Genomic DNA, 16,635 nt, shown 5'->3' on the forward strand with positions numbered 1-16,635 from the left:
TTAGGATAAGAAATGAGGGTAAAATTTATCCTAATATGTTAGAATAATTTCATGGAAAAATATTTAGGTAGGAGACTTGTACCAAAATTACTCCCTTCCTTCCAAACTTATTTTGGGAACTTGGTAAGTTGCAAACCAGCACTTTGGGTAATAAATGGTAGTTTAGCTAGTGACACCAACATCCCAGGAAAAATAATAACAAAGGTACATTTTCATAGATGATTTGATGATAGCTGATAATACTACTGGACAAGTCATATCCAGACCAAATCTTGGCTTGAAAGATCATTCACTTATTTTGTTGTGTTTAGTTTAGTTAATGGCAGATTCAGTCAATGAAACATATTCGAATAAGGCTGCATGTTTTTCTCATATCATAGAAGTTTATTACACAAAGAAATTAATTGTAAAAAGCTAAGCTATGAGAAATACAGAAGCCAGTTATAATAATCTTTAAAAAGAACAACAAAAATAGAAGACAGGTCTAATCATCTTTAAAAAAGCTATGAAAATAGAGACAGTTATAATAATCTTAAAAAAACACACAAGAAAACAATTCCAGGTCAGGACAGCGAGTGGCTTGGAGGGGAACTTGCAGGTAGTGGTGTTCCCATGTATTTGCTGCCCTTGTCCTTCTAGATAGTCGTGACTGTGGTTATTAAAGGTGGGGCCTAAGGAGTTTGTGATGAATCTCTGCAGTGAATTTTGTAGATGGTGCACACTGCTATTCATTTGTGCTGCTGATGGAGGGAGTGGATTCTTGTGGATGTGAGCAGGTAGGCCGCCTTGTCCTGAATAGAGCCAAGCTTCATGAATGTTGTCAGACCTACGCTCATTCAAACAAGTGCAAAGTTTTCTACACAAAGCTGACTTGACCTCATTGAGTCAAGATGTGAGTTACTTACTGCAGGATTCTTAGCTGCTGACTTGCTCTTGAAGTCTTAGTATTGATATGACTAGTTCCGTTTAATTTCTTGTCAATAGTAGCTCCATGATGTTGACAGTGCAGGATGCAGTGATGGTGAAGCCATTTGAGTGTCAAGGGGTGATGGCTAGATTCTGTCTTGTTGGAGATGGTGATTATCTGGCGCTTGCGCAGCATGAATGTTATTTGGAGAAGCAGGGACTGTTGTCTTTGGAAAAGATAGAACCCCTCCACTATGGAAACAGGCTCTTCAGCCCAACAAGTCCACACTGACCTTCCAAAGAGTAACCCACCCAGACCCTATTATCCGATATTTACCTCTGACTAATGCAGCTAACCTACACATTCCTGAACACAATAGGCAATTTAGCATGGCTAATTCATCCAATCTGCACATCTTTGAATTGTGGGAGGAAACCAGAGCACCCAGAGGAAACCCACACAGACACGGGGAGAATGGAGTTTGGAATTAAACCCTGGATCCCTGGTACTGTGAGGCAACAGTGCTAACCACTGAACCACCGTGCCATCATAAACTATCATACTGCCTTTACTATTCCATAAATGTTTTGTGTTTTTATTGGACTTCATGTAGTTTGGCAAAAACAATTAATAGTGGATTGTAAGATTCCAAGTCCAATCACTGAAAAATCAGATTATTATGCAAAATCATAAGAGGTCTGGACAGAATAATTGGGAAGAAAATCCCAAACGAAATACTTCTATCCCAAAACAAAACAGATAAAGTAATTAGTAAAAGGGGTTAAAATGACATGAGGGAATAGTGAGGACTGCAGATGCTGGAGCTCAGAGTTGAGAGTGTGTTGCTGGAAAAGCGGAGCAGGTCAGGCAGCATCCAAGGAGCAGGAGAATCGACGTTTCGGGCATAAACCCCTCACTCCCAATGAAAGGCTTTTGCCCGAAACGTCGATTCTCCTGCTCCTCGGATGCTGCCTGGCCTGCTGCACTTTTCCAGCACCACACTCTCAACTCTAAAATGATTCGAGTAAAACCTTTCCTGATGTAAACGGTTCAGGTCTGGAAGACAATGTCTGAGAGCATGTTTCTGACAGGTTCAGATGAGGCATTTAGAAGGGAATTAGATGGTTATTAGAAAAAGAGGAACATGGAGTGTTACACAGCATTATGGTACAGTGTGAAATTTTCATTTGGAGAGCCCACACTGACTGAAGGGGCCGAATAGACTCCATCTGCCCTGTGACAATTCTGTAATTCCAACAGCGACAGTGTTTTATTTCAGTCTCATCCCAGTGCTGATTCCTCCTGACAGAAAACCAGAACTTATTCTCACCGTATGTTATGCTAGAAAATGGAAAGAGAAAGCCTACTTGTTCAAAGCTACTCAGAGAGTAAACTTATTGCACAGAGGCCTTTCAGGCGGTATTGTGGGAGGACTCGGCCCTGGCTGTCAGCAGGGGGCGGTATTCCGAGAGGACTGGGCCCTGGCTGTCGGCAGGGGGCGGTATTCCGGGAGGACTGGGCCCTGGCTGTCAGCAGGGGGCGGTATTCTGGGAGGACTGGGCCATTGCTGTCGGCAGGGGGCTGTATTCTGGGAGGACTGGGCCCTAGCTGTCGGCGGGGGGGGGGCGGGATGCTGGGAGGACTGGGCCCTGGCTGTCGGCAGGGGGCGGTACACTGGGAGGGCTGGGCCCTGACTGTCAGCAGGGGGCGGTATTCTGGGAGGACTAGGCCATGGCTGTCAGCAGGGGGCGGTATTCTGGGAGGACTGGGCCATGGCTGTCGGCGGGGGGGCGGGATGCTGGGAGGACTGGGCCCTGGCTGTCGGCAGGGGGCGGTACATTGGGAGGGCTGGGCTCTGGCTGTCGGCAGGGACGGGAGGCTGGGAGGACTGGGCCATGGCTGTCGGCAGGGGGCGGTATACTGGGAGGGCTGGGCCCTGGCTGTCAGCAGGGGGCGGTATTCTGGGAGGACAAGGCCATGGCTGTCAGCAGGGGGCGGTATTCTGGGAGGACTGGGCCATGGCTGTCGGCGGGGGGGCGGGATGCTGGGAGGACTGGGCCCTGGCTGTCGGCAGGGGCGGGAGGCTGGGAGGACTGGGCCATGGCTGTCGGCAGGGGGCGGTATACTGGGAGGACTGGGCTCTGGCTGTCGGCAGGGGACGGTATACTGGGAGGACTGGGCCCTGGCTGTCGGCAGTATACTGGGAGGATGGCAGGGTGCGGTATGCGGAGACGACTGTGCGGTGGTAGTCGGCGGGGGCGGTATGCGGAGAGGACTGTACGGTGACAGTCGGCAGGGGGCTCTGTGTGGGGAGGACTGTGCGGTGATAGTCAGCCGGGGGGGCTCTGTGTTGGGAGGACTATGCGGTGATAGACGGCGGGGGGCGGTGTGTGGGGAGTGGTAAAAACAATGACTGCAGATGCTGGAAACCAGATTCTGGATTAGTGGTGCTGGAAGAGCACAGCAGTTCAGGCAGCATCCAAGTAGCTTCGAAATCTACGTTTTGGGCAAACGCCCTTCATCAGGAATAAAGGCAGTGAGCCTGAAGTGTGGAGAGATAAGCTAGAGGGGGGTGGGGAGAAAGTAGCATAGAGTACAATGGGTGAGTGGGGGAGGGGATGAAGGTGATAGGTCAGGGAGGAGAGGGTGGAGTGGATAGGTGGAAAAGGAGATAGGCAGGTAGGACAAGTCAAGGAGACAGTGCTGAGCTGGAAGTTTAGAACTAGGGTGAGGTGGGGGAAGGGGAAATGAGGAAACTGTTGAAGTCCACATTGATGCCCTGGGGTTGAAATGTTCTGAGGCGGAAAATGAGGCGTTCTTCCTCCAGGCGTCTGGTGGTGAGGGAGCGGCGGTGAAGGAGGCCCAGGACCTCCATGACCTTGGCAGAATGGGAGGGGGAGTTGAAATGTTGGGCCACAGGGCGGTGTGGTTGATTGGTGCCGGGTGTCCCGGAGATGTTCCCTAAAGCGCTCTGCTAGGAGGTGCCCAGTCTTCCCAATGTAGAGGAGACCGCATCGGGAGCAACGGATACAATAAATGATATTAGTGGATGTGCAAGTAAAACTTTGATGGATGTGGAAGGCTCCTTTAGGGCCTTGGATAGAGGTGAGGGAGGAGGTGTGGGCGCAGGTTTTACAGTTCCTGCAGTGGCAGGGGAAAGTGCCAGGATTGGAGGGTGGGTTGTTTTGGGGAGGGAACGGTCTTTGCGGAAGGCGGAAAGGGGTGGGGAGGGAAATATATCCCTGGTAGTGGGGTCTGCTTGGAGGTGGCGGAAATGTCGGTGGATGATTTGGTTTATGTGAAGGTTGGTAGGGTGGAAGGTGAGCACCAGGGGCGTTCTGTCCTTGTTACGGTTGGAGGGGTGGGGTCTGAGGGCAGAGGTGCAGGATTTAGACGAAATGCGTTGGAGGGCATCTTTAACCATGTGGGAAGGGAAATTGCGGTCTACGTTCAAGACACCACCCACGCCCTCCACCTCCTCCAAGACTTCCATTTCCCTGGCCCCAACACCTCATCTTCACCATGGATATCCAATCCCTCTTCACCTCCATCCGCCATGACCAGGGCCTCCAAGCCCTCCGTTTTTTCCTGTCCAGACGTCCCCAACAGTACCCTTCCACCGAACTGGTCCTCACCCTTAACAATTTCTCCTTTGAATCCTCCCACTTCTTCCAGATCAAAGGGGTAGCCATGGGCACACGTATGGGCCCCAGCTATGCCTGTCTCTTTGTTGGCTACGTAGAGCAGTTGATCTTCCGTAATTACACCAGCACCACTCCTCACCTCTTCCTCCGCTACATTGATGACTGCATTGGCGCCACCTCGTGCTCCCGCGAGGAGGTTGAGCAATTCATCAACTTCACCAACACATTCCACCCTGACCTTAAATTTACCTGGACCATCTCTGACACCTCCCTCCCATTCCTAGACCTATCCATCTCCATTAATGATGACCGACTTGACACTGACATTTTTTACAAACCCACCGACTCCCACAGCTACCTGGATTACACCTCTTCCCACCCTACCTCTTGCAAAACTGCCATCCCGTATTCCCAATTCCTCCGCCTCCGCCGTATCTGCTCCCAGGAGGACCAGTTCCACCACAGAACACACCAGATGGCCTCCTTCGTTAGAGACCGCAATTTCCCTTCCCACATGGTTAAAGATGCCCTCCAACGCATCTCGTCTACATCACGCACCTCCGCCCTCAGACCCCACCCCTCCAACCGTAACAAGGACAGTACGCCCCTGGTGCTCACCTTCCACCCTACCAACTTTCACATAAACCAAATCATCTGCCGACATTTCCGCCACCTCCAAACAGACCCCACCACCAGGGATATATTTCCCTCCCCACACCTTTCCGCCTTCCGCAAAGACCGTTCCCTCCACGACTATCTGGTCAGGTCCACGCCCCAAACAACCCACCCTCCAATCCTGGCATTTCCCTTGCCATCGCAGGAACTGTAAAACCTGCGTCCACACCTCCTCCCTCACCTCTATCCAAGGCCCTAAAGGAGCCTTCCACATCCATCAACGTTTTACTTGCACATCCACTAATATCATTTATTGTATCCGTTGCTCCCGATGCGGTCTCCTCTACATTGGGGAGACTGGGCACCTCCTAGCAGAGCGCTTTAGGGAACATCTCCGGGACACCTGCACCAATCAACCACACCGCCCCGTGGCCCAACATTTCAACTCCCCCTCCCATTCTGCCGAGGACATGGAGGTCCTGGGCCTCCTTCACTGCCGCTCCCTCACCACCAGACGCCTGGAGGAAGAACGCCTCATCTTCCACCTCGGAACACTTCAACCCCAGGGCATCAATGTGGACTTTAACAGTTTCCTCATTTCCCCTTCCCCCACCTCACCCTAGTTCTAAACTTGCAGCTCAGTAACTGTCCCCATGACTTGTCCGGTCTTGTCCTACCTGCCTATCTCCTTTTCCACCTATCCACTCCACCCTCTCCTTCTTGACCTATCACCTTCATCCCCTCCCCCTCTCACCCATTGTACTCTATGCTACTTTCTCCCCACCCCCACCCTCCTCTAGCTTATCTCTCCACGCTTCAGGCTCACTGCCTTTATTCTGACGCTTTTGCCCAAAACTACTTGGATGCTGCCTGAACTGCTGTGCTCTGCCAGCACCACTAATCCAGAATCTGTGTGGGGAGAACTGTGCGGTGATAGACGGCAGGGGGCGGTGTGTCGGGAGGACTAAGCGGTAATAGACGGCAAGGGGCGGTGTGTGGGGAGGACTGTGCGGTGATAGACGGCAGGGGGCGGTGTGTGGGGAGGACTGTGCGGTGATAGACGGCAGGGGGCGGTGTGTGGGGAGGACTGTGCGGTGATAGACGGCAGGGGGCGGTGTGTGGGGAGGACTATGCGGTGATAGACGGCAGGGAGCGGTATGCGGGGAGGACTGTGCGGTGATAGACGGCAGGGGGCGGTGTGTGGGGATTACTGTGCGGTGATAGACGGCAGGGGGCGGTATGTGGGGAGGACTGTGCGGTGATAGACTGCAGTGGGCGGTATGCAGGGAGGAATGTGCGGTGATAGACGGCAGGGAGCGGTATGCGGGGAGGACTGTGCGGTGATAGACGGCAGGGGGCAGTGTGTGGGGAGGACTGTGCGGTGATAGACGGCAGGGGGTGGTATGCGGGGAGGACTGTGCGGTGATAGACGGCAGGGGGCGGTGTGTGGGGAGGACTGTGCGGTGATAGACAGCAGGGAGCGGTATGCGGGGAGGACTGTGCGGTGATAGACGGCAGGGGGCGGTGTGTGGGGAGGACTGTGCGGTGATAGACGGCAGGGGGCGGTGTGTGGGGAGGACTGTGCGGTGGTCGACGGCTGGGGGCGGTATGCGGAGAGGACTGCGGTGATAGACGGCAGGGGGCGGTGTGTGGGGAGGACTATGCGGTGGTAGACGGCAGGGGGCGGTGTGTGGGGAGGACTATGCGGTGGTAGACGGCAGGGGGCGGTATGTGGGGAGGACTGTGCGGTGATAGACGGCAGGGGGCGGTGTGTGGGGAGGACTGTGCGGTGGTAGACGGCAGGGGGCGGTATGTGGGGAGGACTGTGCGGTGATAGACGGCAGGGGGCGGTGTGTGGGGAGGACTGTGCGGTGGTCGACGGCAGGGGGCGGTATGCGGGGAGGACTGCGGTGATAGACGGCAGGGGGCGGTGTGTGGGGAGGACTGTGCGGTGATAGACGGCAGGGGGCGGTGTGTGGGGAGGACTGTGCGGTGATAGACGGCAGGGGGCGGTGTGTGGGGAGGACTGCGGTGATAGCCGGCAGGGGGCGGTATGCGGGGAGGACTGCGGTGATAGACGGCAGGGGGCGGTGTGTGGGGAGGACTGTGCGGTGATAGACGACAGGGGGCGGTGTGTGGGGAGGACTGTGCGGTGATAGACGGCAGGGGGCGGTGTGTGGGGAGGACTGTGCGGTGATAGACGGCAGGGGGCGGTGTGTGGGGAGGACTGTGCGGTGATAGACGGCAGGGGGCGGTGTGTGGGGAGGACTGTGCGGTGATAGACGGCAGGGGGCGGTGTGTGGGGATGCCGGTGAGGTCCTGATTCCGGTTGCTCGGTTGTGTTTGTCCGTGCGGCGGCTGATTGAGGGTCAGTGTCGGTGCTGAATCCGCTGGTCCTCCTCGCGCAGACTCACCGGTTTCCGGGAAATCGGACCGTGGTCTCTCGGTGCCTTCCCCTTGACGTGGCTGGTTCCTCGGTGCAGGAGCCGCAGGCTTCGGGCCTGTGATTGTGAGAAGTGAATGTCGGCGGGTATCATGTGAGGAGGAAGTGGTGGCGGTGGCACCGAGCCGAGGGTGAAGGATGGAGGAGAAATACAGCAACAACATCATCTCCAGCACCAGGCTAGGCCCTGTCGATGCGCCCAGCTCCAGGTAAATGTGGCTGGGGGCGGTCAATAAGCTGATCGATCACAATATCAGAGGAACCAACAGAATAAACAGGAAGGGGCGAGTAGTCAATGACCGGGATAATAGATTTAAATTTGCAGGGTCAGAGCAAAATTGAGTAAGTTATTCACCCAAAGGATGATTGGAACGCCTTAAGAAGCTGTTGGAGCTGTCATATTGCGTTCACTTTGATGTGCACATTATTTACCCACCACCGTCAACATGCCAGGGCTTATCCTTGACCAAAAACTGAAATGTACTAATTATGTCTCAGGGTCCAATTCTCAAATTCTGAGAGGTTTGGAAAACTGGCTTGCAGATTTAAAGTTTTCTCATCTCTTTTCATGATTCTTGGGAAACCAGGGTTCATATTCCATATACAAAATGTTGGTATGATCCATAATTCTGTAAGTTCTATTTCTGCTGTTCAACTTGTAGGAAGGTAAAATAAATTTTCATCTAATTTAATTCTATTGCTAATAGTTTTTCTATCTTTAACTATCCACTTTTCTACATACACTCAATAATCTTTAATAACAGTTAGAAATATAAAGGCTTTTTCACTACGTGTTGGAGAGGGTTGGATTTGACATGAAAGGAAAATATGTTAATATGCAGCAAGGTAATTACTCAGTCAAACTTAATAGCTTAAAAGCATAACTAAAAAAATTCAAATCATTAGTAGGGTCTAAGTCAGCTTTACTCGGTATAGACTGGGTCCTGCAATTAACTGTTTCCTGACTTAATATTTCTAGGTATTGTTAACTAGATGTGCACAGTGAGGAATTAAGTATGAGATGGCTAAGTTTTTAAACTTATGAATATGTATATTTGTTAAGAATCAGTTCTAAATTAAATAGGAATGAATACTGTATCGTATAATTGTTATTATTCTACTTTAAATTTATGAAGTGTTTGAAGCCACCTTAAAAGAATGGGTGTTCACTCCAAGAAGATTTAAAGAAAACTGTAATCATAATGTAGTATAATTCTTTTAGAATGTCTTTGTCTCAGCCTTTAGGACCATATTGGGTCCTAAAATAGCTGCTCTTTGTTTTTAAGTATATATGTGTTGTCTTTTAAAATTTAGAGCTTGTTTTTATGGCAGAAAGACACAGACCTCCATTGTCTTCTAATGTATATGGCAACACAGAGCCCTATCACTTTGTTTATGCTGTCTCTGAATTTTTGTAATTTACTTAGTCCTCCTGTCTGGCTTCTGTCAAAGATGTCTACCCTTCAAGGCCCCTAAAAGTCCCATTCATTTCTAATGTTTTCTGACTTTCTTAGCATGTACTGAGATGCTGCGTATTATGTATTATATTTCCAGTAATTCATTTTAATTTAATTAACACCTCAATTTTCTTTCATTAAATTAGTCACTTTATTTACAGTATTCAAATATAAATGTGCTCAGTGGTTAGCACTGCTGCCTCTCAGCACCAGGGTCCTGGGTTCAATTCCCACCTGTCTGTGTGGGGTTTGCACATTCTCCCTTTGGTCTGCGTGTGTTTCCTCCGGGTGCTCCGGTTTCCTCCCATAATCCAAAGATGTGCAGGTCAGGTGAATTGGCCATGTTAAATTGCCCACAGTGTTAGTCAGGGGTAAACATAGGGTAGGGGAATGGGTTTGGGTGGGTTTCCCTTCGGAGGGGTGGTGTGGACTTGTTGGGCCGAAGGGCCTGTTTCCATACTGTAGAGAATTTAATCTAATCTGACTAGATTTGGCTGGTTCATGCTAAATGTTTCATCTCCGTATGGTGCCTCATAAAGACATTGTGGGCCAAATGCTTTTTAACCCTGAGCTTTTGACAGAAAGCAGCTTATGGGTTGCTAATGCTCACTTAGTATCAAGTAATTATGCAACCAAGGAGCAAGGGAGGGCTGTTTAGCCCTTCAAGCCTACCTCACCATTCAATGAGATGGTGGCTAATCTGGTTTTAACCTCAGCTTCATATTTCCACATACCCCCAATAATCTTTAATAATACGTGGAAACGTAAAGGCTTTTTCACTAAGTGTTGGAGAGGAGCAGATTTGACCATGAAGGGAAAATATGTTAATATACAGCATTGTAGGCAAAGACTACAAATATCTTAACATCTTAATATCTAACAGAATTAATGGCATAAACCCAAGAGAAAATAAGAATTTATTTTATGCAGCAAGTGATGATCTGGAATGTATTGTCTGAAAGCAAATTGAATGACAACTTTTGAGAGGAATTGGGAAAAATTGTAAATTTTTCGTGAGCTAACTAGCTCTTTCAAAGAGAAGCTTATTGGGCTGAAGAGCCACTTCTGTATGATTCTTCAAGGCGAAGAATGCTGTGCACTGGAAATTTTGAAAGGCGTAACTATAATTTTCAATGTATAAATAATAAAATGTTTCTTAATCTGCACATATGCTGCTGAATTTGTATCCATAGTTTAAAAATTAGACGATTACTATGGTTGGACATTTGACTTATTTAATTCAAGGGTATGTAAAAAAAACTGATCTACTTTTGGTATTCTTGCAGCAGGTTAACACGATACATCACACTGCTATGCCTGGCAAAGCTCCTTAAGGTTATTGGAATTTTCGAATCGTATGACCTCCTTAAAGTTGTCCATATTGTCCAGTTTGTCTTCATAATCCAGCTGGGGTAAGTTTTTAACATGAAAATCATTCAAAGACACCATCAGTAATTTAAGAAAGATTGGATGAACGTCTGAGATTCTGTAACTTTGCAGTTGCTTAAAAATATGTTACTATTTTAGTAATATTGTAGAGATTCACAAGGACTAATATAGCAATAAGAAGTTCATAAGATTTTTCTTAATTGCAATGAAAAGCAAGGAATAGACAGTGTAATTATTTTAATTTTAACATATCTTGGTGATATCTTTACATCTGGGCAACCTGATGGCAACATGGAGCAAGTGGGAAAATAAATAATCTCAAGTTTCAAAATTATCATTGCCACTTTGGTAATTAATTAATGAGTTTATTAGATCTGCTCTAGAAAGGGGGTATCTATTTGGAGAGCACTTATTCTCGAGATCTGGTCAGATGTCAGACAACACCAGATTATAGCCCAATAGGTTTATTTGAAATCGCAAGCTTTCAAAGCGTTGCTCCTTCAGGTGATGTACTGAAGCAGCACCCAGATTCAATAAGCGATGCTGTAGATGAGATAAATGTAAATAAGTTGTTTAATTATCCTTTGATATTAAGAATAGAAAGGCAGAATGCTATTTAAGTGAAGAAAGATTGCTGAACATTGAGGTAAAGAGGGATCTAATGTGCTAATACATGAATCACCAAGTTAATATGCAGTTATGGCAAGTGATAAGGTAAATGAAATAGTGGTATTCATTGCAAGGGGAGTGGAGCATAAAAGGAGGGAAATCTTACTGTGAGACTATATCTGTTTTATTATGTACAGTTTTGCTCTCCAAAATGATGAAAAATTATATAATTGCTTTATAAGCAGCCCCAAGATGTTCACTTGATTAATTCCCGAGATAAGGGAGTTATCCTGTCAGGAAATGTTGATTAGGTTGGGCCTGTATTCATTTGAGTTTATAAGAATGAGAGATTAATTTGCAGAAACACAAGATTCAAAAGGAACTTGAAAGGGTGGGACTGGGAGGATGTTTCCTTTTTAGGGTAGGACAGAGGAGAGCAGAGCTAGGGGACTCAGTTTAAGAATATAATGTCTCCCTTTATGCGAAAAGTTGAGTTTTACTTTTTCCTCAAGGTTGCTAGTCTGTGGAATTCTCTATTCCCAGAAAGTAGTGGAAGCCAAACTTACTCAAGGCAAAATTATTTGATTTTGATTTATTACTGTCACCTACTGAGATAAAGTGGAATATATTGTGTTGCATGCTAACCAAACAAATCATACCTTACATAAGTACATTTGGGTAATAGAGCAGAATGCAGAATATAGTATTATGGCTGCAGAGAGGTTGCAGAGAAAGATCAACACCAGTATGTTCATAAGTCTGATAACAGCAGGGATGATGAGTTCTTAAATATGTTCGTTTGTTTTAAAAACTTTTGTATCTTCTGCCTGATGGAGGAGTATGTAACCGGAGTGAAGGGATCTTTGATTATGTTGGCTGCTTGCCTAAGGCAGCAGAAATGTCGACGGAGTCAGTGGAAAGAAGGATGGTTTTCATGATGGACTGGACTGTGTTCACAGCTCTGTTGCCATACCAAGCTGTGATGCAGCCAGATAGGATGCTTTCTATAGTGCATTTATAAACATCGGTGAGTCATTGTATAATTTCCTTAGCCTTCTGAGGGGCATTGATGTGCTTTCTTGACTGTAGCGTTGACGTGGATGGACCGGGGTAGATCGTTGGTGATATTTACCCCTAGGAACTTGAAACTCAGAACCATCTGCACCTCAGCACCATTGATACAGAAATGAAGGTGTCTTTTGCTCTGTTTCCTGAAATAAATGACCAGCTCCTTTGTCTTGCTGACAATGTTGCCAGCAGAGGTTATTGTTTTTACACCATGCCACTAAGCTGTCTATAAACTTCCTGGCTTCCCTCTCGTTGTTGAGATCCAACCCACTGCAGTCGTGTCATCAGCAAATTTGTAAATGGAGTTACAGCTGAATTTAGCCACACAGTCGTGAGTGTGTAAGGAGTATAGTAAGGGGCTGAGTACACAATATTGCAGGGCCCTGGTGTTGAGATGTTGTCACCTATCCTTACTGATTGATTTCCTAATATGCAGACTGTAATCTAGTTGCAGAATGGGAAGGAGAGTTCTAAGTATCTGAGTTTAGAATGTTTACAATTTAGAATCAGAATGCATTGAGCTCATTGGGGAGGGATGCATTGTCAATGTGTTGAGTTCTTTTTTCGTGAGGTACTCACACATTTGATGCTACTGCAATGTGCCAATTTCTGTGAACAAACAAAATTTATTAAGCACAGTACAATACAAACTTTGGAGAAACCCTAAACACTCCTTGCCATGCTTATGGAAGCTCTCTCTCTGAACAAAGGAAACAGTCTTTCCTTTATACAAAATCTTTACATCACAGTCAGTAATGCCCACAAGACAGCCCCCAGCCACTCCCTCACAGTCACATGCCATTCAAGACACAATACAATGACCACCTCATCTCCAGAAACAATGTAATGCAAATCATCCTTTAACAGCCAGATCTGGTGTGAATTGTATTGTTTTGTAACTATAGGGGAGTAATCAAATTCCAACTGTAATGTTCTCATTGATTTCTGAATAGAGGATGAACATGGAAATAGCCGTGTAAACCTCCCACATTCCACCTATAAGACAAAGATACACCACCCTACTCCACTTCGCTTGGCCCATCATGTAAGCCTTTCCACAGTCAATATGTGTTCGTGCGGTTAGTTTAATCTGGGACTCTAGTTTAATCTGGTATTGTCTTTTAGCGTCCATGATGGCTTTGCAAAGACTGTACCTAGATTTCCTGTATAGATCAGGGTGACCTGGCTTGGAACGCCGCAGACCTGGACTTCATTAGGGAGTGAATCTTTTGGTTCATCCATGGTTTCCGATTCAGGAACACTTGGATTAACTTCTTTGGCACTCAGTCCTCTACACACTTACTCGTGAAGTTTGTTACGGCAGTGACATACTCATTTAGATTGGCGTTATTCTTGAATATGGACTCCAAGCACTCCACGTTCATCCATTACCTCAGACTAGCATTGTACAACTCTCCATAATGGATCTTCACGCTTCAGTTTTTGCTTGTAAACTGGGAGGAGGAGTACACCCTTATGGTCTGATTTATCAAAATGGAGCTGAGGGTATAGCAGTAGGCATCGCTGGTGGTTGTCCAGCCATGGTCTAGGAAGTTTTGGTCTCGAGTGGGACAGGAGCAATCTTGGTGGTATTTTGGTAGTACACTGTTGAGGTTGGCTTGGTTGAAGTCACTGGCTACAATGAACAGGGACTCGAGGTATTGCACTGTTTGTGGCAGTGTATATTTCATCACGTGCGCTCTTCACTTCTGCATGGAGTAGGACGTAAACTACGATCAGGAGAGAAGAAGTAAACTCCCGCAGCAGATAATAGCGACGGAACTTCACTGTCTATTCTAGGTCCGGGGAGCAGTAACTCGCCAGAGTCATCACATCCGAATGCCAAGAGGCAGGCCCTTCTGCCCTTTGCCTTGCCTAAGGACACCATGTGGTCCAGCTGGTAAATTGAGAAACCCTCAGATTGTAGGGGGGGGGGATGGTCTTGTTCTCGGTCTGGTTGAGCTCCATATCAGGGTTGGTGGTTTCAGCGATGTCCTGGTCAGGCCTTTGTGAAGTCTGTAAGTGGCTGGTCACTTCGAGATGGCGATCATAGTTCCAGTGTCGGCAGTCCGGCCCTGTTGGTTTTTGCAATGGGCTGCTCTGGGTGATTCTGGTTGTCTTCAAGTCAGATCCATTCAGGCCATTGGTTGTTTCTGGAGGTCAAAAGAAAGATTGTCACCTCTGATTTAAAAGATCATTATTTGTAATTCTGACAGACTTAGTGTTGAGATTTAAGAGTAGAATAACTATAAAAGATGTGAGGGGGTGATTTGTTGGGAGAGCTCACGGTCACCAAACTCCAGCACCATCTTGGAGAATTGGATAGAGTTTTGGAAGACAGTGAGAATGAACGTGTATCCGGTAAGCCATGAGTTTATAGAGTCATATTGTTGAATGTTAGCGAAGGCTGAATAGCCTAATGCTCTTTCCAAGTACAGTACTGTGTTACAATATAATAAAATTGTTTGTACTCTTGAGGTTAGTGTTAAATGCTCTGTATTTGTACCTTCTGTTACAAAAGGAACCAATGTGTCAGATCTGCTCAAGGAAGGTGGGTATCCATTTGGAGCGTACATATTCTCTAAGGCTGAAGCAGTACCCAGATTCAATAAACAATGCTTGTGGATAAGATAATAAATATAAAATAATTAATTTGTGAGGAAAGGCTCAATATAACAAAATTTCATTTCTTATGCATCCATAAACCCATCCAGCTGATAGTGAGGAATGGAAATGACTACATCCACCTCCTGGTTTACTTAACTATCATTTATCCCAGTTGGAAAATTAGACCATTCTTAAGCATTTATTATATTTTCTTTGTTGTCAGGTCTGCAATATTCTTGGTTTTATTTCAAAAACCATTTTCTACTGGCAAGCCAATATCAAGACGGCTGGTGAGTTACATTGTGTTTCAAGAAGATAACTGCAGCTGTTATTCACAATAACCTGACCCAGGCTTATCCCTCTGCTGACCAAATTAATTTAATTCTGTTATTAATTTTGTTAATTAGGATTTGACACTCTGAATTAGGGCATTGTCTTTGTGAGCCAAAGCTTTAAATGTAGGAAAATCATGAAAGTAGTGAAGAGTTTATATTTAGTTGGAATGATGACCACTTCCTATTGGTCTTGCATAATATTTGTTGACAAATACTTAAAATTAAAAACGTATTTTTGATTATTTATATTACTTGAGTACTGTGTCATTTTATTAGAAGCTCATTTATGTAATCTGCACTGTCATTTGGATTGTTAAATTGCCAATCTTGAAGCACTAGTTACAGCATACAAAATTTGAATCTGCAGAAACGTCCTAGCATTGTACACGTTAGCGCACCACATTCTATATATGAATATTAAGATAATTATTTCAATTATTCATTTTACTGTGCTGTCTTTGCTTCAAACATCAAATAAAATAATGTTGCAATTCCTACACTTGTCAATCCTGCTTGCACTTATTAAAACTGAATATTTTTTGTATCTAGATTCAATTTTTAGCATGGTGAAATAATATTAGTCCTTTCCCTTTGTAGTTGGATTGCTGAATCAAAGTTTTTTTTGTCCCAACACAGTAATTGTTTTTAATGTGCTCCATTACAAGGATTTACTTAAAACTTTTGAGTCAGTGACATTGGACACTTGAATTCAATGATTATGAACGAGGTAATTTTCTTTGTTGTATGTTAACACAGCATTGTCCTTTGTGCAGTGAAAGATTAATTTAGATAAATGTGAGGTTTTGGTACGGCAAATCAGTGCAGGACTTAAACACTTAATAGTAGGGTCCTGGAGAGTGTTGCCAAACAGAGAGCTTGAGTGCAGCTTTATAGTTTCTTGAAAGTGGAGTTGCAGGTAGACAATGTAGTGAAGGTGGTTAGTGCATCAAGTATTGGAGTTGAGGCCATATTTTGGCTGTACAGGCCATTTTTTTAATACTGTGCTCAATTCTAATCTCCCTGCTATTGGAACGATAGAGAAACTTGAAAGGGTTCATAAAAGATTTACAAGGATGTTGCTGGGGTTGGAGGGTTTGAACTATAGGGAAAGGCTGAATAGGCCGGGCTATTTTCCTTGGAGCGTTGGAGGCTGAGAGGTGACCTTATAGTGGGGCATGGATAAGGTGAATAGCCAGGGTCTTTTCCCAGGGTAAAGAAGTCCAAAACTGGAGGGCATAGGTTCAAAGTGAACAAGGAGAGATTTAAAAAACCTGAGGGGTGACTTTTTCACACACAGGGTGGTGCGTGTGGAATGAGCTACCAGAGGAGGTGGTGGAGGCTGGTACATTTACAACATTTAAAAGGCATCTGGATGGATATATGAATAGAAAGGGTTGAAGAGGGATATGAGCCAAGTGCTGGCAAATGGGACTTGATTAATTTCGGATATCTGGTCGGCATGGGCAAGTTCAACTGAAGGGTCTAGTTCCGTACTGTACATCTCTATGATTCTGCCCGAGACTTGAGTTGGAAATTACCTCTGATTTATGTTGTGCTGTCG

The 16,635-nt window shown here is 46.1% G+C and overlaps 1 protein-coding gene across 4 annotated transcripts in view; it reads left to right on the forward strand.

Moving 5' to 3' along the window:
- The first annotated feature begins 3,105 nt into the window (after positions 1 to 3,105).
- The window catches only part of slc30a5 (solute carrier family 30 member 5), a 40,871-nt gene continuing 27,341 nt past the window's right edge, over positions 3,106 to 16,635 (forward strand). Inside the window, exons 1-4 of one of the 4 annotated variants that reach the window (XM_072595911.1) lie at positions 3,106 to 3,123; positions 7,575 to 7,818; positions 10,353 to 10,478; positions 14,963 to 15,029. In XM_072595911.1, the coding sequence (XP_072452012.1) occupies positions 7,748 to 7,818; positions 10,353 to 10,478; positions 14,963 to 15,029 (264 nt within the window). In that variant the 5' untranslated portion in view covers positions 3,106 to 3,123; positions 7,575 to 7,747. Of the gene's footprint in view, positions 3,124 to 5,971; positions 6,138 to 7,460; positions 7,819 to 10,352; positions 10,479 to 14,962; positions 15,030 to 16,635 lie in introns of those variants that run through there. The other 3 variants (XM_072595903.1, XM_072595893.1, XM_072595919.1) reach the window with 3 other exon arrangements.

The sequence above is a fragment of the Chiloscyllium punctatum genome, chromosome 2, assembly GCF_047496795.1.
Source record: "Chiloscyllium punctatum isolate Juve2018m chromosome 2, sChiPun1.3, whole genome shotgun sequence".
Lineage (NCBI taxonomy): Eukaryota > Metazoa > Chordata > Chondrichthyes > Orectolobiformes > Hemiscylliidae > Chiloscyllium > Chiloscyllium punctatum.